Genomic DNA, 27,479 nt, shown 5'->3' on the forward strand with positions numbered 1-27,479 from the left:
AGAGAGCATATTTATAGATTGGACACGATTTTTCTTTAAAAAATATACACAATCATTTAACCACCTGGTTTAATTTAATTTGCAGTACTGATTTATAAACTTAATCTAAGTACTGATATATAAACTTAATCTAAAGTACAGAAATGTGCACATGGTTCGCTTGTTATTTTGCATTCTAATGTTGCCCTGTGTTCTAGATACAACATTCCAAGAGTTAGCAGTGGTGACGCCCGGATGGCCTTTGAGACGGCAGCAAAGAACCTTCCGGAGATGGAGCGTAATGCGGTGGCACGGCTGTTGGGACACACTCCCGAGACAGCCGAGAAGCACTACCGCATGCGTACACCAACAGACGCCTTCCTGGCACAGCGTGTGGTTCAGCAGATGGCTGGAAAAACACGGTAAGCAATATGAAATGTGATGAATGCGATGATTATTATTTTTCAAAGCAGTCATTCATTGGCACTTTCTTTATTCATTGATCTTGTAGACCTGGGTCTGGTGCGTCTGTCACGGGGTGACAAATAAGCCCGGGACTATCCCCGCCAGAGAAATGCCCTTGTTGAGGTCTGGGAAGTGAAACACCATTCCAAAGCCAGGGTGAGTGCCTGTCGCTATGGTAACCGAGTGGCGGATTGATAGCAGGTGTGGGTAATTTGCGCTGAGCGTTTGAATGGGGCCACGCTAGCTCATGAGAATATAAAAAGTCAGAGGAAGAGAAAGCATGGGTGGTTCCTCTCCCGCTTGTGGTGCTTTTGTTCTCGTTTGGATGTGGCTGGCTCCTGTTGGGAAGTGTTCTCTGAAGTGTGTCGTTGAGGGCTCGTTGTGAGGAAAAAGGAACGTCGTGTGTATGAGGAAGTGAAGACGGAGGGAGAGAGGATTTAAAGAGGGAAGTGCATCGTCTGGATGAAAGAGTGAAGATAAGTAACTGATTATTGAATCTCCTACCACACGTTTGATACTGAGATAGATGTGGGTTGAAGTGCTTGGAGTGTACTGTATGGATATCACTGAGTGAATTAAACTGATTCTCTGCCATTCTTATCTCCTCTTCCCGTTCGGATGGTGAAACGAATCCAGATTATGCCTATGAAGTGTTTAAATTCTCCTTCCTCTCACTGCCGGTCCCTTGCGTTGTGAACCGAGACCCAGGGTGAGTGCTGGCCTTAAGTATACTCGATGAGTGGATTTGCAGTGTTTGAATTGACGTTCCGTCTCTTCCCCCGTGTGGTATATTGGAGTGGAAATTCCTGTGAGTGTGTGAGGGTCTGTTTTTAACTGCCGTGTGCTCGCCCAAGAGGCAGGCTGGTATATTGTACATCTTCAGAGCTTGGAGAGATCGAGTACGTCCAATTTGCGGGAAGGCTTGGGAAGGACAGCTGGAGTGACGTTTCTGTCTTCCCCACGACACATGTGAGAACATTATATTGCTGTATGAAGTATTGACTCTGTCTGCCCTAGAGAAAGCCCAGCCCAGTCTGTGACTGTAAGTGTGCTGCAGCCCCGAAGCCCACCTGTATGGAGTGAAGTTTCTGTCTTCCCCACGACACATGTGAGAACATCATATTGCTGTATGAAGTATTGACTCTGTCTGCCCTAGAGAAAGCCCAGCCCAGTCTGTGACTGTAAGTGTGCTGCAGCCCCGAAGCCCACCTGTATGGAGTGAAGTTCCTGTCTTCCCCACGACACCTGTGAGAACATTATATTGCTGTGTGAAGTATTGACTCTGTCTGCCCTAGAGAAAGCCCAGCCCAGTCTGTGACTGTAAGTGTGCTGCAGCCCCGAAGCCCACCTGTATGGAGTGAAGTTCCTGGTTTCTCCGCGACACCTGTGAGAACATTATATTGCTGTATGAAGTATTGACTCTGTCTGCCCTAGAGAAAGCCCAGCCCAGTCTGTGACTGTAAGTGTGCTGTAGCCCCGAAGCCCACCTGTATGGAGTGAAGTTCCTGTCTTCCCCACGACACCTGTGAGAACATTATATTGCTGTGTGAAGTTATGATTCTGTCTGTTCCAGAGAAAGCCCAGTTCAGTCTGTGACTGTGAGTTCACTACCGCTTTGAAGCCCACCTGTACGGTGTGGAGTTCCTGTCCTCCTCACGACACCTGTGAGAACATTATATTGCTGTGTGAAGTTATGATTCTGTCCGTCCTAGAGAAAGCCCAGTTCAGTCTGTGACTAAAGCCCAGCCGGGTCTGTGACCGTGAGTTCGCTACAGCCTTGAAGCCATCGGTACGGTGTGAAGTCCCTGTCTTTCTTGCGACACACGTGAGCCATTCTACCTGTGACCGTGAGTCCGCTACAGCCCTGAAGTTCATCTGTAGGGTGCGAAGTACTCACCCGTCCAAGACACCTGTGAGAGTTGTGCACCGCTCCTGAGCTTGCCCCCTCCTGCCTTAGGGGAAGTCTCGTATGGTGTTTACGGAGGACCTGCTGCAGTCTACCTGTCCACTTCTTACCGTTGTAATTGCCCTTGGTGTAGAAGGAGCCTGGTCGACCTACTTACCGTAAGATACTTACCTACACATTATTGACTGCTGTGAACCTAATACCAGCGTGGAAGAAGGAGCTCGGTCAATCTATCTACCGTAAGATACTTACCTGTCCATCATCGACTGTTGTGAACTGTCCCCTACGTGAAAGAGGAGAGGAAGCTTTGACCATCCGCTCATCGGAGAACTCACCTGTCCATTTACCCCCCACCGTGCACCTGATACCAGCCTGGGAGAAGGAACGTCGACAACCTACTTACCGTAAGATACTTACCTACACATTATTGACTGCTGTGAACTGTTCCCCTCACGTGCAAGAGGAAAGGAAACTTGGATCATCTACCCACCTGTGAGGAACTCACCTGTCCAATACTTACCTGTCCAGCACTCCTCACTGGGAATCGCCGCCCGTGGGGAAGGGTGTGTCTGCTTGCCCCGCTTGGGATCCTCCCTGGACGAGGGAGAGAAGAAGACTTTTAGATTAGGATTATAAATTATTTTACTCTCAATAAAATTGTTACTTTTATCCTCCGTCTCTGGTCTCGTCTCTGGCACGCTCCTCAAAGTGTTCTTGGTCTAGGGGTGGGTGTAGTCTGGTTCGGCCCATCCCGACCTGTGACAGAAATTTGGCGTAGTCGGCAGGATTACACTTTGAGTTGAGCGACCAGAGTTGGTGATGGCAGAGGGGGAAGAACCTGGGGCTCGGCCACCTGTCATGCCGATCTTCATGGGTGCCCCGTGGGCCCCGAGGTATGGAGGCCCGGGGTCTGAAGTGAGTCTGTCGGAGTGGAAAAACCAGGTAGAGTACTTGGCAGGACTCCAGGGTCTGAATGCCATACAGAGGGTCCAGTTTGTGTTGAATTCCCTGGAAGGGGATGCAAGAAGGGAAGTTCAAGCAGCACCAGAGGCTAATCGAGCAACAATCCAGGCGATTTTCGACTTCCTCACAGGGCAATATGGGGATACCACCCCGGTAGCTGCACTGAGGGCGAAGTTCTTTAATTCTCGGCAAGGCCCTCGACAATCCGTTCGGGCATTCACCTTACAACTGCGGGAGCAGTATTCTAGGCTGACGGGGAGACAGGATCATGGCTTGGGGGGAGAAGAGGTCCTGTTGCGAGACCAATTTGTGCTGGGACTACGGGAGGGCCCAGTTCGCCAGAGTTTGCGGGTACAACTGAGGAGAGAACCGAATTTGACTTTCGAAGAGCTCCGACGGGAAGCTTTGGCCCTTGAGCATGATCAGGCGGAGCATGTGGGTGTCCCCAGCTGTCTGGCTACGAACGTTGTTGATCCTCCTCCGGCCCCGGCGGCGCCCGATTGGAAGCAGGCCCTCCGGGAGGAATTAAAGAGAGATGTCCGTGAGCAAATGTCTGAGTTATCCAAAGCTGTGAGGGAAGAACTACGTCGAGAACGGCCCCAGTACCCTCCTCACTCTCGAGAGCGGGCCTACTCCGATGGGGGTCGCCCGTTTGAACATCGTCCTCCCCGGTCGGTGGGCTCTCGATTTCAGTGGGATGCACATGGGCGTCCCATCTGTAATGGTTGTGGAGAACCGGGGCACTACGTTCGCCAGTGTTCCGCCCGACGTGCATCACAAGGGGGTTTTTAGAGTCTCCGGCCACTGTGGGTCAAGTGGTCGGGACCCCCTTGTCAGACCCCCCTCCTTCGCTATCTTCTCAGAGCTGCCTGGTAGGCCGTTGTCCGGTGGTTATGGTCCAGGTAAATGGCCAGAAAATCCGGTGTCTCTTGGATACGGGTTCCCAAGTGACCCTGTTTTCAGAAAGTTTGGCCCAGGAGCTGTTTGGTTCCGGAAGCCAACTCCCTGCAGAGGCCCCCTGGCTGACGCTCCGTGGAGCAAACGGGCTGGACATCCCGTATGTGGGATACTTGGTGACTGATTTACAGATCCATGGAATTCTAGTACCTCAGAAGGGGGTAGTGGTCGTCCGAGACCCGTGTCTGGGGTCCCATCGTGCACTGATTGGAATGAATGTCATCTCGGACTGTTGGGAGGACCTGTTTCGAAGTGCACCGGCACGAGCGGCCGCAACATCTGCCGGCCAAGAGTGGGACCGTGTCAGGGCCGATTGCCGCCGGATATGTCTGGCTGAACAGCAGCATGATCGAGAGAGTGTGGGAAGAATAGTTTGTCGCTATGCCCTGTCCATTCCAGCTCAAAGCGAGGCTGTGGTCCGAGTCAGGCTTCCCCCTCGACGTTACCGTCCACATGAATGGGTCCTGGTGGAACCCCATGACGAGGGTCCTAAGGTGGAAGTAGCTCGAGGACTAACCATCGTCCGAGGGGATAGGGTCCCCGTCCGAGTTCGGAACGCAAACCCCTTCCCGGTGCTTCTATACCGCCACCAGTGTTTGGCCCGAGTGACATCCGTGAAGCCACAGCAGGTTCACGAGCAGGGGGAAGTGAGTTTTGAGCGGGTGAGTCCAACGGTGGTTGAAGTGGCCCTAGCTCGAGTTAGTTCAGGAGTGGAGGAGAGCGGGAGAGGATTGCCGGCCCATTTGCAGGGAGAGTCTTTACGGGGCGAAGGGTTGAGGGAAGAACAAACGGGTCAACTCCACGAGTTCTTGAAGGATTGGCAGCACTTGTTCGCCACCCACGAGGAGGACTATGGCCGCACAGATGCGGTGAAACACCAAATTCCGACTGGAGACGCGGCGCCGAGCCGAGAACGTTATCGACCTGTACCCCCGACCTTGTACCCGGAGGTTCGTACCTTGTTGCGGGGAATGCTTGCTAGAGGGATTATTCGTGAGAGCAGCAGCCCTTGGGCCGCACCTATAGTATTGGTCCGCAAGAAAACGGGCTCCTGGAGGTTCTGTGTGGACTACCGGAAGTTAAATCAGGTAACTAAAAGAGATGCTTTCCCACTACCACGAGTCGAAGATTCCCTCACGAGCCTCACTCAAGCTGCCTGGTATTCTACCCTCGATCTAGCCAGCGGCTACTGGCAGGTGCAAATGGACGAGCATGACCGAGAGAAGACGGCATTCACTACCCCCTTTGGCCTCTATGAATGGGAACGGATGCCATTCGGGCTTTGCAACGCTCCAGCCACATTCCAACGGCTGATGCAGCGTTGTTTGGGCAGTCAGTTGATGGACACCACTCTCGTCTACTTGGATGATGTTATCGTGTATTCTCCTGATTTTAAGTCTCACTTGGAACATCTGGGGCAAGTCTTCCGTTCCCTTGAGCGTTACGGGTTGAAGCTACAGCCCGACAAGTGTCAGCTCTTCCGTAAGGAGGTTAAGTTCTTGGGACATGTGGTCAGTGCGGCGGGGATCTCGGTTGACCCAGAGAAGGTGGTGGCAGTGCAAGAGTGGGCATCACCCCAGACGGTGCGTCAAGTGCGGTCATTCCTGGGCTTTGTGGGTTACTACCGGCGATTCATACAAGACTTCTCCAAGATTGCTAAACCGATTAACCAACTGCTTGGAGGCACCGGGCGAACCCGGGGTCGAGGGTCTCCGACGATCCAATGGGACCCAGCTTGTGAAGCTGCCTTTCAGAGGCTTAAACAAGAGCTGTTGCAGGCCCCGATCCTAGCCTATGCCGACTTCACGCAACCATTTATTCTATACACCGATGCCAGCCAGCTTGGTTTGGGTGCAGTACTGGCACAGAAACAGCAAGGAGCGGAGAGAGTCATTGCTTATGCTAGTCGAAGCTTACACCCCGCCGAAAAGAACGACTCAAATTATAGTTCCTTCAAACTCGAGCTGTTAGCCATGAAATGGGCACTAAGCGAAAAGTTCAAAGACTATCTTTGGGGGGCCAAGGTACAGGTTGTCACAGACAATAATCCGCTGGTACACTTACAAACGGCCAAGCTGGGGGCAGTAGAGCAACGCTGGGTGGCACAACTGGCCAATTTCGACTACCAGATCCAGTATCGACCAGGAAAGGAACACACCAATGCTGATGTATTATCTAGGCTACCGGGGGAAGGATTGGCAGGCCATCTACGGGCTCCCGGAGCGGGGTCCGATGAGGGATTGATGGTGGGGGTCATCGAAGCCCCGGGACAGGAGTCCGAAGACCCTCCTCCATGTTGGGGGTGGGATCCATCACGTTGGAGGTCGTGGCAGGGTGAAGATGGGGATGTGCTGAAGGTACGGACGTGGGTAGAACAGGAGGTTTGGCCCGAGGGGGCGGAACGTCGAGCTGAGACTCGAGTTGTGCGAGGCTTGCTGGGACAGAGGGCGAGGCTGTGCCTAAAAGAAGGGGTACTTTGTAGGGCACTGCAGGAGCCCGGTCGAGAAGAGGAGGTCCGTCAGATCGTGGTCCCTGAAGGGCGTTGGCAAGCTCTGTTGGAGGCCTATCATGGCCGGATGGGACATCAGGGGCAAGAGAGGACGTTGGCCTTGTTGAGACGACATTTTTACTGGCCCGGAATGGAGGGCACTACCAGGGCTTACCTCCAGAGGTGTCCACGCTGTATCTTGTTTAAATCTAGGAAGGAGGCCCGGGCACCGTTGGTCCCGATCCAGGCCAAGGCGCCTCTGCATATAGTGGCCATGGATTTTCTCACTCTGGGGCGACCGGTGGATCAGGTCCAGAACATTCTTGTCATCACTGACCTGTTTACTAAATACGCCTGGGCCGTCCCCACTGTGGACCAAACTGCTCTTACTACCGCTAATGCCCTCTGGAGATATGTAATTCAGCCGTTTGGTTGTCCGGAAATCCTCCATTCTGATCAAGGGGCCAATTTCGAGTCCAAGGTGATCCGCGAACTGTGCCTCCTGTACGGATGCAAGAAGACCCACACGACCCCTTATCATCCTCAAGGGAACGGGGGGTGTGAGAGGTTCAATCAGACCTTATTGGGCTTACTGGGTACCTTGGAAGAGGAACAGCAGGGCCACTGGGCTGACAGGCTTCCAGCGATGCTACAGGCGTATAATAATAGCATACATAGTACCACTGGTTATGCCCCTACTTACCTAATGTTTGGCAGGCATGTGAGACTCCCAATGGATATGCTTATGGGGACCACCGGGGAAGAAGAGGGAGGAAATCTATCTGCTTGGGTGATAAATCACCATCAACGCCTGCAGTCGGCATACGAGCAAGTCGCTGGCCGGATAAACCAAACGGCAGTGAAGAATAAGAGGTTGTATGATCGTACGGCTCGAGAGGCCCCGTTATTGCCCGGTGAGAGGGTGTTGGTGCGAGATAATCGCCGGCAGGGGAAAGGGAAGTTGAGCGATCGATGGGAGGCTCAGCCGTACGTCGTTCAGCGACAACCCCGTCCAGACCAACCGGTATACGCACTGCGGCCAGAAGGAGGGGTAGGCCCCGAACGGGTGCTACATCGCAATCTGATTCGCCCTTGCCCGTATTTCCCAAAGCCAGTGGTAAGAGATCCGCCGGCCGACACGTCATGGACATCCCCGCTGGTAGGGTGGGCAGTAATCCCAAGAGGTTTAGGCCTGGGACCACGGCCGGAAGTACCTGACTCCCCTCCCCGACGGTCTCAACGAGGGAATCGGGGTCAGCCACCAGCCAGGTATGGGGACTGGGTGTCAGGAGACCGTTCTCGGGACTAGAACGGGTTGGCGGGGGGGTATGTCACGGGGTGACAAATAAGCCCGGGACTATCCCCGCCAGAGAAATGCCCTTGTTGAGGTCTGGGAAGTGAAACACCATTCCAAAGCCAGGGTGAGTGCCTGTCGCTATGGTAACCGAGTGGCGGATTGATAGCAGGTGTGGGTAATTTGCGCTGAGCGTTTGAATGGGGCCACGCTAGCTCATGAGAATATAAAAAGTCAGAGGAAGAGAAAGCATGGGTGGTTCCTCTCCCGCTTGTGGTGCTTTTGTTCTCGTTTGGATGTGGCTGGCTCCTGTTGGGAAGTGTTCTCTGAAGTGTGTCGTTGAGGGCTCGTTGTGAGGAAAAAGGAACGTCGTGTGTATGAGGAAGTGAAGACGGAGGGAGAGAGGATTTAAAGAGGGAAGTGCATCGTCTGGATGAAAGAGTGAAGATAAGTAACTGATTATTGAATCTCCTACCACACGTTTGATACTGAGATAGATGTGGGTTGAAGTGCTTGGAGTGTACTGTATGGATATCACTGAGTGAATTAAACTGATTCTCTGCCATTCTTATCTCCTCTTCCCGTTCGGATGGTGAAACGAATCCAGATTATGCCTATGAAGTGTTTAAATTCTCCTTCCTCTCACTGCCGGTCCCTTGCGTTGTGAACCGAGACCCAGGGTGAGTGCTGGCCTTAAGTATACTCGATGAGTGGATTTGCAGTGTTTGAATTGACGTTCCGTCTCTTCCCCCGTGTGGTATATTGGAGTGGAAATTCCTGTGAGTGTGTGAGGGTCTGTTTTTAACTGCCGTGTGCTCGCCCAAGAGGCAGGCTGGTATATTGTACATCTTCAGAGCTTGGAGAGATCGAGTACGTCCAATTTGCGGGAAGGCTTGGGAAGGACAGCTGGAGTGACGTTTCTGTCTTCCCCACGACACATGTGAGAACATTATATTGCTGTATGAAGTATTGACTCTGTCTGCCCTAGAGAAAGCCCAGCCCAGTCTGTGACTGTAAGTGTGCTGCAGCCCCGAAGCCCACCTGTATGGAGTGAAGTTTCTGTCTTCCCCACGACACATGTGAGAACATCATATTGCTGTATGAAGTATTGACTCTGTCTGCCCTAGAGAAAGCCCAGCCCAGTCTGTGACTGTAAGTGTGCTGCAGCCCCGAAGCCCACCTGTATGGAGTGAAGTTCCTGTCTTCCCCACGACACCTGTGAGAACATTATATTGCTGTGTGAAGTATTGACTCTGTCTGCCCTAGAGAAAGCCCAGCCCAGTCTGTGACTGTAAGTGTGCTGCAGCCCCGAAGCCCACCTGTATGGAGTGAAGTTCCTGGTTTCTCCGCGACACCTGTGAGAACATTATATTGCTGTATGAAGTATTGACTCTGTCTGCCCTAGAGAAAGCCCAGCCCAGTCTGTGACTGTAAGTGTGCTGTAGCCCCGAAGCCCACCTGTATGGAGTGAAGTTCCTGTCTTCCCCACGACACCTGTGAGAACATTATATTGCTGTGTGAAGTTATGATTCTGTCTGTTCCAGAGAAAGCCCAGTTCAGTCTGTGACTGTGAGTTCACTACCGCTTTGAAGCCCACCTGTACGGTGTGGAGTTCCTGTCCTCCTCACGACACCTGTGAGAACATTATATTGCTGTGTGAAGTTATGATTCTGTCCGTCCTAGAGAAAGCCCAGTTCAGTCTGTGACTAAAGCCCAGCCGGGTCTGTGACCGTGAGTTCGCTACAGCCTTGAAGCCATCGGTACGGTGTGAAGTCCCTGTCTTTCTTGCGACACACGTGAGCCATTCTACCTGTGACCGTGAGTCCGCTACAGCCCTGAAGTTCATCTGTAGGGTGCGAAGTACTCACCCGTCCAAGACACCTGTGAGAGTTGTGCACCGCTCCTGAGCTTGCCCCCTCCTGCCTTAGGGGAAGTCTCGTATGGTGTTTACGGAGGACCTGCTGCAGTCTACCTGTCCACTTCTTACCGTTGTAATTGCCCTTGGTGTAGAAGGAGCCTGGTCGACCTACTTACCGTAAGATACTTACCTACACATTATTGACTGCTGTGAACCTAATACCAGCGTGGAAGAAGGAGCTCGGTCAATCTATCTACCGTAAGATACTTACCTGTCCATCATCGACTGTTGTGAACTGTCCCCTACGTGAAAGAGGAGAGGAAGCTTTGACCATCCGCTCATCGGAGAACTCACCTGTCCATTTACCCCCCACCGTGCACCTGATACCAGCCTGGGAGAAGGAACGTCGACAACCTACTTACCGTAAGATACTTACCTACACATTATTGACTGCTGTGAACTGTTCCCCTCACGTGCAAGAGGAAAGGAAACTTGGATCATCTACCCACCTGTGAGGAACTCACCTGTCCAATACTTACCTGTCCAGCACTCCTCACTGGGAATCGCCGCCCGTGGGGAAGGGTGTGTCTGCTTGCCCCGCTTGGGATCCTCCCTGGACGAGGGAGAGAAGAAGACTTTTAGATTAGGATTATAAATTATTTTACTCTCAATAAAATTGTTACTTTTATCCTCCGTCTCTGGTCTCGTCTCTGGCACGCTCCTCAAAGTGTTCTTGGTCTAGGGGTGGGTGTAGTCTGGTTCGGCCCATCCCGACCTGTGACACGTCCACCAGTCAAGACCAGAGGATTGAGAGGATTGCTGGAAAAACACGGTAATCTATATGAAATTTGATGAATGCGATGATTATTATTTTTCAAAACAGTTATTCATTGGCACTTTCTTTATTCATTGATCTTGTAGACCTGGGTCTGGTGCGTCCACCAGTCAAGACCAGAGGATTGAGAGGATTGCTGGAAAAACACGGTAAGCAATATGAAATTTGATGAATGCAATGATTATTATTTTTCAAAACAGTCATTCATTGGCACTTTCTTTATTCATTGATCTTGTAGACCTGGGTCTGGTGCGTCCACCAGCCAAGACCAGAGGGTGGATGCGTCTTACGGGCCTCCTCCAAAAAGGGCACGTGATCCATATGGATGCTACGTCCTGCTCCATAGGCTTAATGCTCCATGTACTCCATGATGCACAGCCCCTCACCTGGATGTATGAGTCACAATACTGAGAGTTTGAGACTATCAATGGTTTATGACGCTGGTAGCTTTGGTTGAACTATCTATCAATTGATAGTTCAGTAAATGGAGCACCAGTTGTTCATAACATTGTTTAGTTCATGTAAGCCGTGTGAACATTGAATTCACTGACTACTCTCTTAAGGTAGGCAAAGTGGTGTGCATGGCTGTAAGGGAGCCGAGTTGGTTCTCTGTTTTTAAATAGTTTGTTAAAAAGTTATTGAATGACTTTTTTAAATAACTTGTTAAATAACTTTTCTGTTTTTAAAAATAGTTCGACGACTCGACGCCTAAGAAGAAGACCGTGAAGAAGACAATTTTTTGAATGTACATTAAAAAAAGTAAGACTCTCTATAATATTTTACATATATTTATGCTTACCTTTTATACTACTGTTAAATCATATCAAAATGAACATCAGCTATGCTAATTATTTCCCATCTGCTTTTCTGTTTTTATCTCTTGCGTCCCGAGATAAAAATAGTTTGACGACTCGATGCCTGTGGAGAGACAACTGTATTTTTTTAATGTACATTTCTGAAAAGTAAGACTCTCTATAATATTTAACATGTATTTATGCTTACCTTTTATACTACAGTTAAATCATATCAAAATGAACATCAGCTATGCTAATTATTTCCCATCTGCTTTTCTGTTTTTATCTCTTGCGTCCGAGATAAAAAATAGTTTGACGACTCGATGCCTGTGAAAAGACTACTCAACGCCTGTGAAGAGACAACTGTATTTTTTCAATGTACATTTCTGAAAAGTAAGACTCTCTATAATATTTTATATATTTTTCTGCTTACCTTTTATACTACAGTTAAATCAAATCAAAATGAACATCAGCAATGCTAATTATTTCCCATCTTTTTTTAGAGAGGGCCAACGCCTGTGAAGACAACTCGGCATGAATAACTGTTTTTTTTTTTGTACATTTCTGAAAAGTATTTTCTGTAAATCATTTCATTCTTTTATCATTGCCAGTTCAATTAAAAAAAAGGTTATACTCTGTATTTATATGGTGTCTTTGACTTTTATTGTACATTACTGAAAACCATTTTCTATACAGGATTCATTTCAATCTTTTATCATTGCCAGTTCAATTAAAAAAAAGTTGTACCCTGTATTTATATTGTGTCTTTGACTTTTGTACATTTCTGAAAAGTACTTTCATTTCATTCTTTTATCATTGCCAGTTCAATAATAAAAAAAAAGGTTATACCATTTTAATGTGGGCCCAGAATATTTTGTTGTATGAATACCAGGAGAATAAGTAATACAAGCATCTCATTTTTAGGTAAGTTTATTTATAGCACATTTCATACACAATGCTAATTCAAAGTGCTTTACATAGATGAAATTCATATAGCACATTTCATACACAATGGTAATTCAAAGTGCTTTTACGTAGATATTAAAACCAAAAGAAATACTATATAAAACAGTTTAATAAAAAAAATAAAGTATATTTTTTTGTAAAAAAAATCACTTGTAATATGTTTTGAGGTTAGTATTTGTGCTCTGGTTAATAAAATTTGCAAAAAACATGCAGTGTGTGTAATAAGAAGCACTTAGTAAGTTTAGGCTTAATAAGTTTAGCTGTACTGTATACTGGATAAGTTGCAAATAAAAAAAAAGACTTAAGTCAATCTCTATCAAGTAGTTATTTGAAACTAGAAAGAATGAAATCAAACATTTTTTTTAAGGGAAATTATGATTTATTACAACAATTATTAAAATGGGGAGTAGGAGGAGAAGAATACACAATTTAAATCACTTCTCTGTAATATTGCAGATATGTTTATGCTTAACTTTTATACTACAGTTTAATAAGATCAAAATTAACATAAGCTGAGCTAATTATTTCCCAGTGCACTTCTGTTGTCATCTCGGGGCATTCGGTGAAAACCCAACGGATAAGATGGGCACATATCTCTCTACATACTTACTATAAGAGTACGTAACATGCAAGACACTGCTTTAATGTTTAGTAAATAACATTGTTGGAATCTTTAAAACCAAAGATATTAAAAAAAGTTTTAGGGAAATTCTTTATTTTGAAAACAGTAAATACATATGTGCAACAGCTTAATAGAAAATACTTTTCAGAAATGTACATTTAAATAAAAAAACACAGTTGACAGGCGTTGCCAGTCGTCTCTTCACAGGCGTTGAGTCTTCTTCACAGGCGTTGAGTCGTCTCTTCACAGGCGTTGAGTCTACTTCACAGGCGTTGAGTCTACTTCACAGGCGTTGAGTCTACTTCACAGGCGTTGAGTCTTCTTCACAGGCTTGGAGTCGTCAAACTATTCTTATCTCGGGACTTGCGTCCCCGAGATAAAAACAGAAAAAAAGATGGGAAATAATTAGCATAGCTGATGTTCATTTTGATATGATTTAACTGTAGTATAAAAAGTAAGCACAAATTATGTACAATATTATGGAGAGTCTTACTAAACTGAGTTTGTCGGACATCTCCAGGAGATAGAGATGTAGTCAGTGAATTCAATGTTCACACTGAGGCTTACATGAACTAAACAATGTTATGAACAACTGGTGCTCCATTTACTGAACTATCAATTGATAGATAGTTCAACCAAAGCTACCAGCGTCATAAACCATTGATCATCCATTCCAAAACTCTCAGTATTGTGACAATATGAATTCACTTGACCCACAACTCCTCATTGCTCCCCTGTCTCCCACTGCCTCAGCATCAGGAAAGCCTTTGGGAGATTGGACGTCCACCCCTGCTTCTCCATCCAGGCCTTCATCCCGGTCTCAGACGGCTGATGCTGACCAAAGTGTTCTATAAAAACAAATCATGAGGAGCATTAGCCCTTGCGGTGACATGTTTCATGAGATTTCACTAATTGTCCATCCCTGACACAATTTTATGTTACAATACATGTATATGGATGCTTACCAAGGACACGACGTTCACGCAGCCTGAGCTGCTCGGTACGCCAGCGGTCGTAGCAGTGATGCTCGTGCTGGCCACACAGCTCGTATCTCTTGGCCCTCTTAGTAGGCTGCCCATCCAGGGACACAGGGCAAAACTGGACCAGCTTGTCGAATGCTGTCCGTTCATCTACCAAGTCCTGCTGGCTCGTGGACACACCAGATACACTTCTACAAGATCAATGAAGAAAGAAAGTGCAAATGAATGACTGCCTTGAGTATCAACATTACAAATAATAATCATCTCATTCATCAGATTTCATATTGCTTACTGTGTTTTTCCAGCAAGCTGCGAAACCACACGCTCTGCCAGGAAGGCGTCTGTTGGAGTACGCATGCGGTAGTGTTTCTCGGCTGTTTCGGGAGTGTGTCCCAACAGCCGTGCCACCGCATTGCGCTCCACCTTCTTTGCTGCCGTCTCAAAGGCCATCCGGGCGTCACCGCTGGTCACTGCTGGAATGTTGTATCTAGAACACAGATAACAACATTAGAATGCAAAATAACAAGCGGAGCATGTGCACATTTGTGTACTTTAGATTAAGTTAAAAAAAGAAAAAAGAAAAATGAAAATGAAGATAGATAGATAGATAGATAGATAGATAGATAGATAGATATGCATAATGGCACTTACTTGGCATGGAGTCTGTGCAGGTCGTTGCACGGATTGTGGATCTGTTTTCCACTACTGGAAATGAAAAAATGCCCATCTGCCGTCGCATCGTCCCCTGACCTTGAACCCTGGAGCATCACCGGCCGAATGTGTACATAGTACAGGTTGAACCACTGTGAAAAAGAAATAAATACATTTAAAAACACACAAACAAATTCACATACACACAGTTATAGTGTAATTTCTAAATTCAAACGTACATGTTCGTGGTCTGCGTTCAGAGGAACTTCGGCGACTTGTGACGCGGCTGTTTTATGCTCTTTCACAGCCACAGAACAGCCGTTCTGTCGACGGGTTCTCTCCTGCCATTCCTCAACCTGCAAACACACAGGCGTGCACATTCAATGACAGGTCTCACTAATAATAAAAAAAAAAACATGTGGCATTGATGAAATAAAATAATAAAAAAGGTTACTAAAATACACTTACGGTCATGTTGGTAACAACACCGGGCCGCTGGAGGTGCTTGAGGATTACAATGGCCTCCAAATAGTAGAGGACGAGCAGACAGTCATTCTTTTCAATAAAGGAGTCAGCTCCTGGACCCTGGAGTTTCCCTATAACTGCCAGGAAATCCGCACGTGCCTTATCCAGGATCGCCAAGCAGTCTTCCTTGCCGTAACCGGAGTACCTGAGAAATAAAATTGTAATGTTGAGCTCACCTGCAATTCCCGTGTAATATATATCAAAAAGGATTGATTTTTTTTAAATAAATACCTTTTTCGTGTTAACTCCTTGTTGACTCTCTTGGACATACCAGCCCGTATTCCTTCCAGTGGATTGATAAAGTCTACACAATCTCTGTGGAGATTTTTGTCTTTGGTCTGAAGGCTGGTAGCAGTGGTGGTGTACTTCATGAACCTTAAAGAGAGAGAAATAAATTATTGTTATAGCCAGAAGACAGCCTTAGGCTTACATGATGTGTGTTTGTAACGTTACACAGAACTAACCTCTTGAGACTTTTCCAATAATTGAGCACAGTCTGCTTGGAGAGTTGGGTCTGAGTGAGAACATTAAAGTACTCTCGCACCTTCTCCACCTCCCGAACAAAAGACAGGCTCGGTTCTTCGGGGTCCATGTAGTACATGAACCGGGATACATTTTCCACCTGTAATTGTATATCACACATTACTATCTGAATGGGTTTAATGGTAAACAGGTTAACATGTGACCACAACACACATTTAAAAAAAAAAATTATTACACTGTTAACAATGACACGTTAAAATAAAGTGTGACATTTAAAGCTATATTTTCTTTTAAATGACCTCTTGTTTGCTCTTCATGTTGCCCAAGTCCACATGCAAATAGTTGAAATACCCCTGGAGAAGGGGGTGTTTAACAGAGTGCTTTTTATAGAGGCCCTTTTGTGCCATCTCCACTCGGACTTCAGAGGTCCACCTCGGTCCGTCAGTACTGCAAATGGAATAAAACTCAGTGGTTAAATGAGAGTCTGTATTTTAAAGATAATCTCTGCATATGCTCCCTGTAAAGGATGATGTGAATCTTTACCTTTGAGGGTACTCCTCAGAGCCCTCCTCAGATGGATTCACATTTTCTTGATCCATGGGTGGATTGCGTTCAGCGTCCTTTGTGGAGCTCAGAGAAACAGTAGCTGGAGCTGGAAGGTGTGGGGGTATGTTCCTCACCACTAACCCAGTAGCTGGAGCTGGAAGGTGTGGGGGTATGTTCCTCACCACTAACCCTTTCTTCGCCATTTCCTCTAACATGCTAAGAAAAGAGAAACACACACATTTGATGTAAAATTGAGTATTGCAACAGGACTAAGCTGTTAAGGCATAAAGGTCAATTACATACCTCTTAAGAGGATCGGCCGCTCCAAAAATGTCCCGCAGCGTCTGGTACTCTCAGAACCGCCCTTTGTGGGAGAACTCCGCCATCTCCTTCTTAGCCTGTACTACAGTATCCTGTATCTCCTGTTCAGAGCTACCTTTCATACAATCGGTCCTGAGGTGGCCAGGAAGAGTGCGTGGCGCCTTTCTGCAGATCGGGCATAGGAAATAAATCCTGCTGTGGAACGCACTGCAAAAAATAAAAAGACATTGTTTTGCCACTGACTCAGCATTACGGGTAAACAAGGAAAGATCAACTAGAGAAAAGAAGTTTGAACTTACTTGTTTGCTCCAGATGCCATTTTTAACCAAAGTTGAAAATGTCCTTGCAAAGGTCAAAAGTTTTCTGTAATCTGGACAGATAACAAACACAGTGAATGTGTGATGTGTCTTCTTCTTCTTCTTCTTTTTCGTTTTTATTGGCAGCTCGCTTCTCAGATAGAGCATTACCGCCATCTACTGTGGGCAATGAATCAGAGACTTGTATTTTCCCTCATCCCATACTATTCAGAACCTGGCCTTTCGATGTTGCTGCGTGTTCAGCTCCTCCATCTACAGCCCAGGATCTTCCAGACTAGGGACGAGGGATAATAATAATAATAATAATAATAATAATACTAAAAAAAAAATGTCCAATCCCAAAACTAAAATTAAACTTCATATTCTATGAATTAACTTAGTCCTTTTTAGAAATATTACTAATAAATTATCACTTCCTACTGGATTTAAGAGTTCTTTTAATGTTAACTGCTGTACACCATTTTTCTGAAGTTCTTCAATTATTTTCCTTCTATCCTCAGTATATTTATTGCACTGAATGAGAACATGTTCTACTGTTTCTCTGACTCCACACCCATCACACAACCCTGTTGGATGTTTTCCTATTATATTTAATGTTGCATTAAGTCCCGTATGCCCCAACCTTAATCTTGAAAGAACACAATCTACCTTTCTACTCCCTCTTGAATTCCTTCTTTTGTTTACCGATGATTGTATAGAGTAAAGATGCCTACCTATTTGTTCATTATCCCAGCAATATTGCCATTTCTCTGTTATCTTCTTTCTAATTATTGACTTAAGTTCGGATTTACTATACAAAATCTGCATATCTATACCATCTTTTGCTGCTGCCTGTTTTGCTAATTGATCTGCTTTCTCATTTCCCACCACTCCTGTATGCGCTGGAACCCACAAGAACTGAACTAAATTTTTTTCCTGATGTATCATGTATAATAACTGAAGGATCTCCAAGACTATGTCCTGTCTAGTTTCAGACTGTTGAGCATCCAAACATAATAATGCTGAACTCGAATCTGTACATATTAGTGTTTTATTTAATCCCATTTCATATACTGTATTCATTGCTATCATAATCGCTAATAACTCTCCAGTAAATACTGATACCTGATTTGAAATTCTCTTTTTTCCTGATACTTTTAATCTTGGGATGATGTATGCTATTCCCACCTGGCCATTTGGATCCTTAGATGCATCTGTATACACTTGTATGTACTGATCATAATTATTCCCGATATACTCTTTTGTCAACTCTGCCTCTAGTATCTCTTGATCTTTCATCTTTCTCTTTTCCAGTAAACTTAAGTCTATAACTGGTTGAGGTAAAATCCATAAAGGTGTTGCCGGTAATATTACTGTTGGGATGACTTCATACTCATTTAATTCCATCTCACGCACTACTTCCCCAATGATCCAACCAAAGCTATTCACTTGCTTTTTCCCATGTTCCCAACTTGCCTCAAGCAATCCTTTTATCGGATGATTTTCTTTTTGTCCTATTAAACCTGCCCAATACGTCAATAACAATTGCATCCTTCTTAGATGAACTGGCAACTCCCCCATCTCAACCTGCAATGCTGGAACTGGAGAGGAAGGAAAAGCCCCGCAACTAATTCTCAAAGCCTTTGAATGAATCTTTTCCAATCTTCCTAATTGTGTCTTAGTTGCTGAACCATAGGCAATACATCCATAGTCTAATATCGCTCTTATCATTGTTGAGTAAATTGTTTTTAATGACAATCTATCCGCTCCCCACTCCCGACCTGAAATACATCTCATAACATTCAAAATTTTTTTACATTTTTCCTCCATCTTATTTATATGTGTACTCCACGTAACTCTTTTATCAAACCACATACCTAAAAATCTTATCACTTTAACTTGTTCTAACTCTTTATCATATAGCTGCAACTTTAAATCTATATCTGCCCTTTTATTTGTAAAGAAAATATATTTGGTTTTCTCCACAGAAAATTTAAAACCCCATTTATGTGACCATTTCTCAACATCTAATAAGGCTGACTGCATTTTATTAACAATGTACTTGACATTCCTACCTCTCAACCACAGAGCTCCATCATCTGCGAACAATGATTTATTAATATTTCTCTCTATAGTAGCAAATACATCATTAATCATAATTATAAATAATAAAGGGCTAATAACACTACCCTGTGGTGTTCCATTATCAATACTTCCTTTCCTTGATATATATTCCCCAACCTTTACTCTAATATTTCTTTCTATTAAAAACTCTTTAATCCAATTATATAACCTACCACCTATTCCATACCGATCTAATTTAATCAACAAACCTTCTTTCCATAACATATCATAAGCTTTCTCAACATCAAAGAAAACTGCTACAACTGTTTCTTTATTAATTAAAGCTTTCCTAATATCTGATTCTAAATTAATGATTGAATCCATTGTTCCTCTTCCACGTCTAAATCCACTTTGATATGGAGAGAAAAAATTATTTTTCTCCATATTATACCTTAGTCGATCTGTAATCATTTTTTCCATTAATTTACATAAATGAGATGTTAAAGCAATAGGTCTATAATTTAAAGGGTTGCTAGGATCTTTACCTGGTTTCTTTATGGGTATTATTAGTGCTTCTTTCCATCCCTGGGGTAACACCCCATCCATCCATACCCTATTGTAAAATTCCAGAATTATTTCCAACGCCTCATCACTTAACTTTTTTATTATAACATAACTAATTCCATCTTGACCTGGGGTTGAAGCCTTAGTATTTTTTAATGCTCTTTTTAACTCTGGGAATGAAAACAGCACATCTAATGGGCTATTAAAGACCTCCCTTTTATCCCCTATATATGGATTCTCTATTAACATCTTCTCTCTCATATCTTTACATTCCTTCATCAAATTATCAGAGCTGTTTACTTTTGATAATTCTTTCCTAAACAATTCTGCTTTATCCTCATCACAGACTGCAATTTCTGTCCCAATACTTAACACTGGATAATCATATTCTTTCCTGATTCCACTCATCTTTTTAATCATATTCCATACATCTTCTACTGGCGTACTTCTCCCAATTTCTTCACAGAATGATCTCCAATACTCCTTTTTTTCCTTCCTAATTATTTTCCTAGCTTCTGCCTGATTTTTCTTATATTCTATCATGTTTTGCCAATTATGAGTTCTCTTTAAGATTTTGAATGCCTTCCTTTTCCTTCTAACTGCTGCTGTACATTTCTCATTCCACCATGGAACTATTTTCCCCACTCTGTTTCCTAAACTTTTCGGAATACATTCATCTGCAGCATTACGAATAGCCGATACTAGCTCTGTATATATCCTTTCAATTTCTATATCTTCATCCATCTTTATCAACTTAAGTCCTACCTCGCTCAACATTCTGAATTTTTCCCAATCCGCTTTCTCATACTTCCATTTCTCTGATTTGCCCCGATTTAAATTCCTATCCTCATTATTTACAATTGTACTAACTATAGGAAAGTGATCACTCCCAATTGTACATTTCTTTAACACCTCCCAGTTCATAATTCCACCCAACACATATGAAACAATTGTAAGATCTATAGCTGATTCCTTTCCTGTATTTACATCCAAACGTGTGCCACTTCCATCATTTAAACAAACCAAATTGTTACTCTCTATCATCTCTTCAATTATTAATCCATTTGTATCTGTTGACAACCCACCCCATAGGGTATTATGAGCATTAAAATCACCGCACCAAATTACTCTTTCCTCCCTTATTCCTTTTATTTCCTCCAGACTTTCCTGTGTCAGTATTTTACATGGATTGTAGTAGTTTATTATAACATAATTTTTCACACCTGACCATATCTCTACCACTATATACTCCATAGATATTCCTTTCTCCAAAACTCTATAAGACAAACCCTCTTTTATAAACGTGACACAACCTCCACCATTACCATTGTCCCGATCCCTTCTCACACTTATATATCCCTTTACAACAAAATCTAATCTAGAATTTAGCCAAGTTTCTTGTATGCATATAACATCTGGCTTTTCCTTCATATGACTTATGTATCCTTTAAACTCTTGACCATTAGCACACAGACTTCTAGCATTCCATTGTAAAATGTTTAACATGAATCTGCTATCCAACCCATACTTCCTGACTTGACTGAAATTCTGTGCTAAGGCTTTGCCTTATTTCCTCACATTTCAACCCCTTTATCTCTAGAAATCTCTCTGCTGCCTTGAGAATGATCTGTATCTTTTCTGTTCGCCTTTCTGTTTGGGCTGTACAGTTAATTACTTCTACCATAAAAAGCACAAAACTTTTCTTATTTACCAACATTGTATCGTCCTTAGCCCCCCTACCATCAAATCTTTCTATATCTTCCTCTCTTCTCCCATACTCCCTACTTTCCTTTCCTCTTGACTTACTCCTATCATTCACTACCTTCACAGCTTCAGCATACGTTACATTACTCTTTACCTTTACCTGCTGTACCTCTACTGCCCTTTTCCTCACCTCACACCCTCCATAAGCAGCATTATGTCTGCCTCCACAATTACAGCATTTCAATTCTACTCCTTCACCACACTTTCCAAATTCATGCTCCCCTCCACATCTTGCGCATCTTATTTTAGCTTTACACCCCGACGCGGTATGTCCATATCTTTGGCAATTGTAACATCTCAGTGGAGGAGCATTATACTCCCTTATCAGATAGCTGATAAAACCCATCTTAATTCGTTCTGGCAGAAATTTACCTTCAAATTTTAGACGTACTGATAAACTATCCACTTTCCTCCCTTCCCTTTTCATCTGTAACCGAACTGCATCTATGATCTTTCCTCCCTCTAGATTCCTTTTTAAGTCCTCCATAGTAACTCCTATCGGTACTCCATTTATCACACCATAAGTGTTACGATGAGGCAAGGATGAAGCAGAGAGAGAATCCATACGCAAGCACTAATTTAATAAAACAAACAGGAAATCCAGACAAACAACAGAACACGGAACTCAGGACAGGAAACCGCTACATTAAACAACGATCGACAACCAACAACTGAAGCACAGAGGTTTAAATATACAGACAAACAAGCTAAACAAGATAACAAGGGGGTGTGGCTAATTAGAAACACCTGGGAGAACTAATAAGCAAGAAAAACTACAAAGGACTACAAAACATGACACAGAACAGGAAATAACAAAAGTGCACACAAGACAAGGGAAACACAGGACAGGAAACATTACATAGCCCCCCACCTAAGGAGTGGATTCCAGACACTCCTCAGAAAATAAAAGTCCAGGAGGGTGGTGGGTCTGAGGCGGGTCCGGGGGCGGGACGGGGGGCCAGGCCCGTGGAGCGGAAGAGGGCCTGAAGACTCCGGCAGGGCAGAAGGCCAGGGCGGAGCAGGCTGTGCAGGTGACCAGGGCGGAGCAGGCTGTGCAGGCGACCAGGGCGGAGCAGGCTGTGCAGGCGACCAGGGCGGAGCAGGCTGTGCAGGCGACCAGGGCGGAGCAGGCTGTGCAGGCGGCCAGGGCGGAGCAGGCTGTGCAGGCGGCCAGGGTGGAGGCGACCCTTCAGGCGGCCAGGGAGGAGACGACCCTTCAGGCGGCCATGGCACAGGAACAGACACCGGCTCAGAGGAGACCATCTTGTCCGAAGACACAGGCGTGGTTTCGGCCATCTTGTCCGAAGACACAGGCGTGGTTTCGGCCATCTTGTCCGAAGACACAGGCGTGGAGTCGGCCATCTTGTCCGAAGACACAGGCGTGGAGTCGGCCATCTTGTCCGAAGACACAGGCGTGGAGTCGGCCATCTTGTCCGAAGACACAGGCGTGGAATCGGCCATCTTGTCCGAAGACCCCTCGGGCGGCCACGGCGGTGAAGAACCTTCGGGCGGCCACGGCGGAGAAGACCCTTCGGGTGGCCACGGCGGAGAAGACTCCTTGGGCGACCACGGCGGTGAAGACCCCTCGGGCGACCACGGCGGTGAAGACCCTTCGGGCGGCCACGGCGGAGAAGACCCTTCGGGTGGCCACGGCGGTGAAGACCCTTTGGGCGGCCACGGCGGAGAAGACCCTTCGGGCGGCCACGAACCTTCAGGCGGCCAGGGCGGATCGGGCTGGTCCGGAGGTGTATTGCCCCCCCCCAAAATTTTCTTGGGGAGGCTCCCCGGTAAAGAGTCCTGGACCAGCGATGAAGAGGGCTTTGAGCTGGGCAGGTCCAGCGATGAGGGCTCTGTGCTGGGCAGATCCAGCGGTGAGGGCTCTGTGCTGGGCAGGTCCAGCGGTGAGGGCTCTGTGCTGGGCAGGTCCAGCGGTGAGGGCTCTGTGCTGGGCAGGTCCAGCGGTGAGGGCTCTGTGCTGGGCAGGTCCAGCGAAGAGGGCTTTGTGCTGGGCAGATCCAGCGGCGAAGAAGGCTCTGAGCTGGGCGGAACCAGCGGCGAAGAGAGCTCTGAGCTGGGCGGAACCAGCGATGAAGAGGACTCTGAGCTGGGCGGGACCAGCGGCGAAGGAGACTCTGGGCTGGCATGAAGTGCAGGCTTGGCTGGACTGGCGTGAAGCTCTGGATCAGCAGAAGCGACGTGAACAGTCTCTGGATCAGCAGAAGCGACGTGAACAGTCTCTGGATCGTCAGAAGTGACGTGAAGCTCTGGCTCGGCAGGACTGACGTGAAGCTCTGGCTCTGGCTCGGCAGGACTGACGTGAAGCTCTGGCTCGGCAGGACTGACGTGAAGCTCTGGCTTTGGCTCGGCAGGACTGACGTGAAGCTCTGGCTCTGGCTCTGGCTCGGCAGGACTAATGAGAGGAGGAAGATCGCTGAAGTCATCAACCTCGAACATAGGCTTGGCGGGCACGATGCTCACAGTCTCAGGTGCGGCGGGCACGACGCGTACTGCCTTGGCCTCGGCAGCTCTGGCGTGAAGTGCGGGCTCGGCTGGACTGGGGTGAAGTGCTGGGACCACCGGAACAGGGACCACCGGACTCAGGACCACCGGACTCGGGACCACCGGAACTGGGACCACCGGACTCGGGACCACCGGAAACCAGCATGGCTCTGTGCTGGATGGAACCAGTGGCGAATAGGGCCCTGGGCTGGACATCACCAACCCAGGGTCGAAGAGGGGCCAGAATGGAGAGTGCTGTCGGGACTCCTCTCGACCACCTCCTCTACTGCGGCCTCCTCGGGACCCACGAAATATGACCAACCGGGTCCCCTCAAAAGATTGTCCTTTCTCTGGTGGCTGGGGAAGAGACACTGGCAAAAATGCTGCTGGATTCATCATTTGGTCGGTCGTTCTGTTACGATGAGGCAAGGATGAAGCAGAGAGAGAATCCATACGCAAGCACTAATTTAATAAAACAAACAGGAAATCCAGACAAACAACAGAACACGGAACTCAGGACAGGAAACCGCTACATTAAACAACGATCGACAACCAACAACTGAAGCACAGAGGTTTAAATATACAGACAAACAAGCTAAACAAGATAACAAGGGGGTGTGGCTAATTAGAAACACCTGGGAGAACTAATAAGCAAGAAAAACTACAAAGGACTACAAAACATGACACAGAACAGGAAATAACAAAAGTGCACACAAGACAAGGGAAACACAGGACAGGAAACATTACAATAAGTCCACAATTTCTGTCCGACAATCTTAAATCCCAACACCGTCTGCTTTCCCACAGTTTTTAATTTTATAGCTTTGTTTTTCTGCTCTTCATTTTTACAAGCTATCAATAAAGCCCCATCTTGTAGTACTTTTGCAAAAGCTATCTCACCTAACAATCTCTTCAACTCATGAGTCAACGCCAACGGATTCATTCCTGAAACACCTACCTCTTCTTTAAATTTTAATATTATCCGTAAATCATTCTTAACCTCATTACCATCGTCCTTATCTTCCTCACTAGTTAATGAACTGCTATCTAATCCTTCCTCCTTACCTTTTTTCCTCTTTTTAGTTTCCTTCCTACCTGTTCTTCTCTCTATCCGAGTCCACCCTACATCCATATCATCCTCCTCTTCTCCTGTATCTACCAATCCCAAAGTCTCTGATCCATTCCCAGTTCGATTCCCACGAGATCTCTCCTTTGCATTTTTTTAATTCGCCGCCATCCGACCGCCGACCGCTAATCCTACCAAGCACTCCCAAACACTTCCTGTGTGATGTGTCTACCTGCAGCAGCCTATTTGTACTCATGTACTGTTGTGTGATGTCATAGTCCAGCAGACCAATCAGGTTGATTGCTGTTGTTTATCAGGGGGAGGAGCTTGACAGCCCTTTTAGCTAACCCTAACTGTTTCATTTCTCTATCTTAACATTTTATCATATGTAATTTATATTTGTAGTTTATTACAGTTACAAAATTATATTATAATAAAAATTTTCTGAGTTTGTATTTTAAACTAGAAAGAATGAAATCAAACAATGATATTATCTAGTCTAGATAATTGTTTATATTGTAAATTAATCAGTACCAAGAATAATTCTAAAGTAAAAGCTTAATATTTTAACTTTATATTTTGTCTGAGACAACATTGGTTTGTTACAACATTGGTATTTAATTTAAAACAATGTCCTGTGAAATGAAAGTAAAATGAGAAATACATATTTTGTCAGAAACAACAACCCATAAGATTGGGATTCTTTATACTGAAGATTACATATTGCTGAGAATAATAAAGTTATATTCTGTGCACTGTACATCTGCAGGTTTTTGCTAAAGGTCTTTTATCTGTACAAGTAGCTCGTGTTTTGAAGTTAGAAGATAGCCCAGGCTGCGTGTTGAGGGCCAGAGAGAAGCTGACTTCTAATTTTTTAATTATATTTGTATTTTAATGTAAAATTAATTTATTTATTTTTTGCTCTGACCCATTTAGATCCCTTTGGGAGACTGTCCATTTACAGTCTTTGCCCATGACCCAATGGGCCCATTCATAGCTCATGTGCTAACAACTGTAAATGACCCATTGCCTGTCCATATCCAAATGGCCCATTTGTAGCCCATGTGCAAAATACTGTAAATGACCCATTGCCTGTCCATATCCAAATGGCCCTTTTGTAGCCCATGTGCAAAAGACTGTTGGAACAGGAAGGAACATTACCAGTCTTTTGCTAGGCTGTTAATGAAAATACCCAGCATGCTTAGCTGCTAAACTACGCTGTATTTCAGGTAAACCCTGCTATCAGTGTGTTGTGTTGTGTCCCCTGAGGGCTGTGAAGTAGGTTTCCCCTCATAAAAGCACTGTAGTTATTTACAGGAGGCCTTTACCCTACAGCTCACACGTATCTTTCTTAAAATTCACATGCGGAAAATGTCTAAGTCGAAAACAACATTTTTTTAAGGGAAATTATGATTTATTACAACAATTATTAAAATGGGGAGTAGGAGGAGAAGAATACACAATTGAAATCACTTCTCTGTAATATTGCAGATATGTTTATGCTTAACTTTTATACTACAGTTTAATAAGATCAAAATTGACATAAGCTGAGCTAATTATTTCCCAGTGCACTTCTGTTGTTATCTCGGGACATTCGGTGAAAACCCAACGGATAAGATGGGCACATATCTCTCTACATACTTACTATAAGAGTACGTAACATGCAAGACACTGCTTTAATGTTTAGTAAATAACATTGTTGGAATCTTTAAAACCAAAGATATTAAAAAAAAGTTTTAGGGAAATTTTTTTATTTTGAAAACAGTAAATAAATATGTGCAGTCTTCTTCTTTTCCAGGAGATAGAGATGGTATGAACAACTGGTGCTCCATTTACTGAACTATCAATTGTTTTGATAGATAGTTCAACCAAAGCTACCAGCGTCATAAACCATTGATCATCCATTCCAAAACTCTCAGTATTGTGACAATATGAATTCACTTGACAATATGAATTCACCCACAACTCCTCATTGCTCCCCTGTCTCCCACTGCCTCAGCATCAGGAAAGCCTTCTCAGACCATGGGCAATGTCTGCTAAAAATATGTCGTTTCCCATCGGGCTTAGGTGGACTTGATCTCTTAAAAGCAGTTCTTGTTTTTTAAAGTCAATGCATGGATGATGCACAATGCTCCCATTGACAGACAAAACATACTTCGCCATCACATCGTTCACCCTTTTTCAAGCCTTCTCCACCTTTCCCGGGGGGGGCATGCCTCCAGTGGCGTCTTTGGTTTATTTCCGACAGCACAATTTTCATCTGTGGAAACATTCTTTTGAGGTCACGTAGGTCCCTCTTCATTTATTTGAGAAGCAGCACACTTTTCACATGTCCCAGGTCATTGCCTCCACAGTGCACAACAAGCACATCTGGAGCAGATCTTCCTTTAAGGGAACGTTGGAAGAAAGGAAGGAGGTCTTCCCAACACAAGCCTCCTCGGCCAAACCACTGGACCTGGGCAGGCACACTGAGATTGGTGCCAATGGTCATTCTTGCGTGCTGTTCGCCACGCCGAATATAGCTGTCACCCATAATCCAGACTCTGTTAAAAATATTACAATACAAATGATTAACTCATTCAGTAGTTGCATC

At 45.3% G+C, this 27,479-nt stretch overlaps 2 protein-coding genes across 3 annotated transcripts in view; one reads left to right on the forward strand and one right to left on the reverse strand.

The window, feature by feature from the left end:
* LOC309497438 (uncharacterized protein) overlaps positions 1–11,151 on the forward strand; it is a 12,548-nt gene extending 1,397 nt beyond the window's left edge. Inside the window, exons 4-6 of the mRNA XM_082167726.1 lie at positions 198–401; positions 10,832–10,894; positions 10,984–11,151. Of these exons, the coding sequence (XP_082023852.1) occupies positions 198–401; positions 10,832–10,894; positions 10,984–11,116 (400 nt within the window). The 3' untranslated portion in view covers positions 11,117–11,151. The remainder of the gene's footprint in view (positions 1–197; positions 402–10,831; positions 10,895–10,983) is intronic.
* A 2,048-nt stretch (positions 11,152–13,199) lies between these two features.
* On the reverse strand, positions 13,200–27,228 carry LOC309497348 (uncharacterized protein). Of its 2 annotated transcripts, XM_082167579.1 has the most exons (13): positions 27,042–27,228; positions 16,933–17,003; positions 16,616–16,840; positions 16,310–16,528; positions 16,066–16,213; positions 15,748–15,905; positions 15,515–15,658; positions 15,227–15,428; positions 14,998–15,114; positions 14,759–14,910; positions 14,400–14,594; positions 14,093–14,298; positions 13,200–13,975 (listed from the first exon to the last, which is right to left on the reverse strand). In XM_082167579.1, exons 4-13 carry the CDS (start codon positions 16,525–16,527, stop codon positions 13,851–13,853), a joined length of 1,665 nt encoding a protein of 554 aa, XP_082023705.1. In that variant the 5' UTR covers position 16,528; positions 16,616–16,840; positions 16,933–17,003; positions 27,042–27,228; the 3' UTR covers positions 13,200–13,850. The 2 variants fall into 2 exon arrangements, with proteins under 2 accessions (XP_082023705.1, XP_082023704.1); XM_082167578.1 differs by lacking the exon at positions 27,042–27,228 and having other exon boundaries at positions 16,933–17,056.
* Positions 27,229–27,479: the final 251 nt, after the last annotated feature.

Source organism: Leuciscus leuciscus, assembly GCF_965113295.1.
Source record: "Leuciscus leuciscus genome assembly, chromosome: 4".
NCBI lineage: Eukaryota > Metazoa > Chordata > Actinopteri > Cypriniformes > Leuciscidae > Leuciscus > Leuciscus leuciscus.

Excerpts from the sequence above, each read along its gene's own strand:
- LOC309497348 (XM_082167579.1), bottom strand. The coding sequence starts at position 16,527 with ATGTTAGAGGAAATGGCGAAGAAAGGGTTAGTGGTGAGGAACATACCC. Across the intron at positions 15,659-15,747 it reads TATTGGAAAAGTCTCAAGAG|GTTCATGAAGTACACCACCA; the intron begins GTTAGTTCTGTG and ends TCTCTCTTTAAG. Across the intron at positions 13,976-14,092 it reads GCGTGAACGTCGTGTCCTTG|AACACTTTGGTCAGCATCAG; the intron begins GTAAGCATCCAT and ends TTGTTTTTATAG.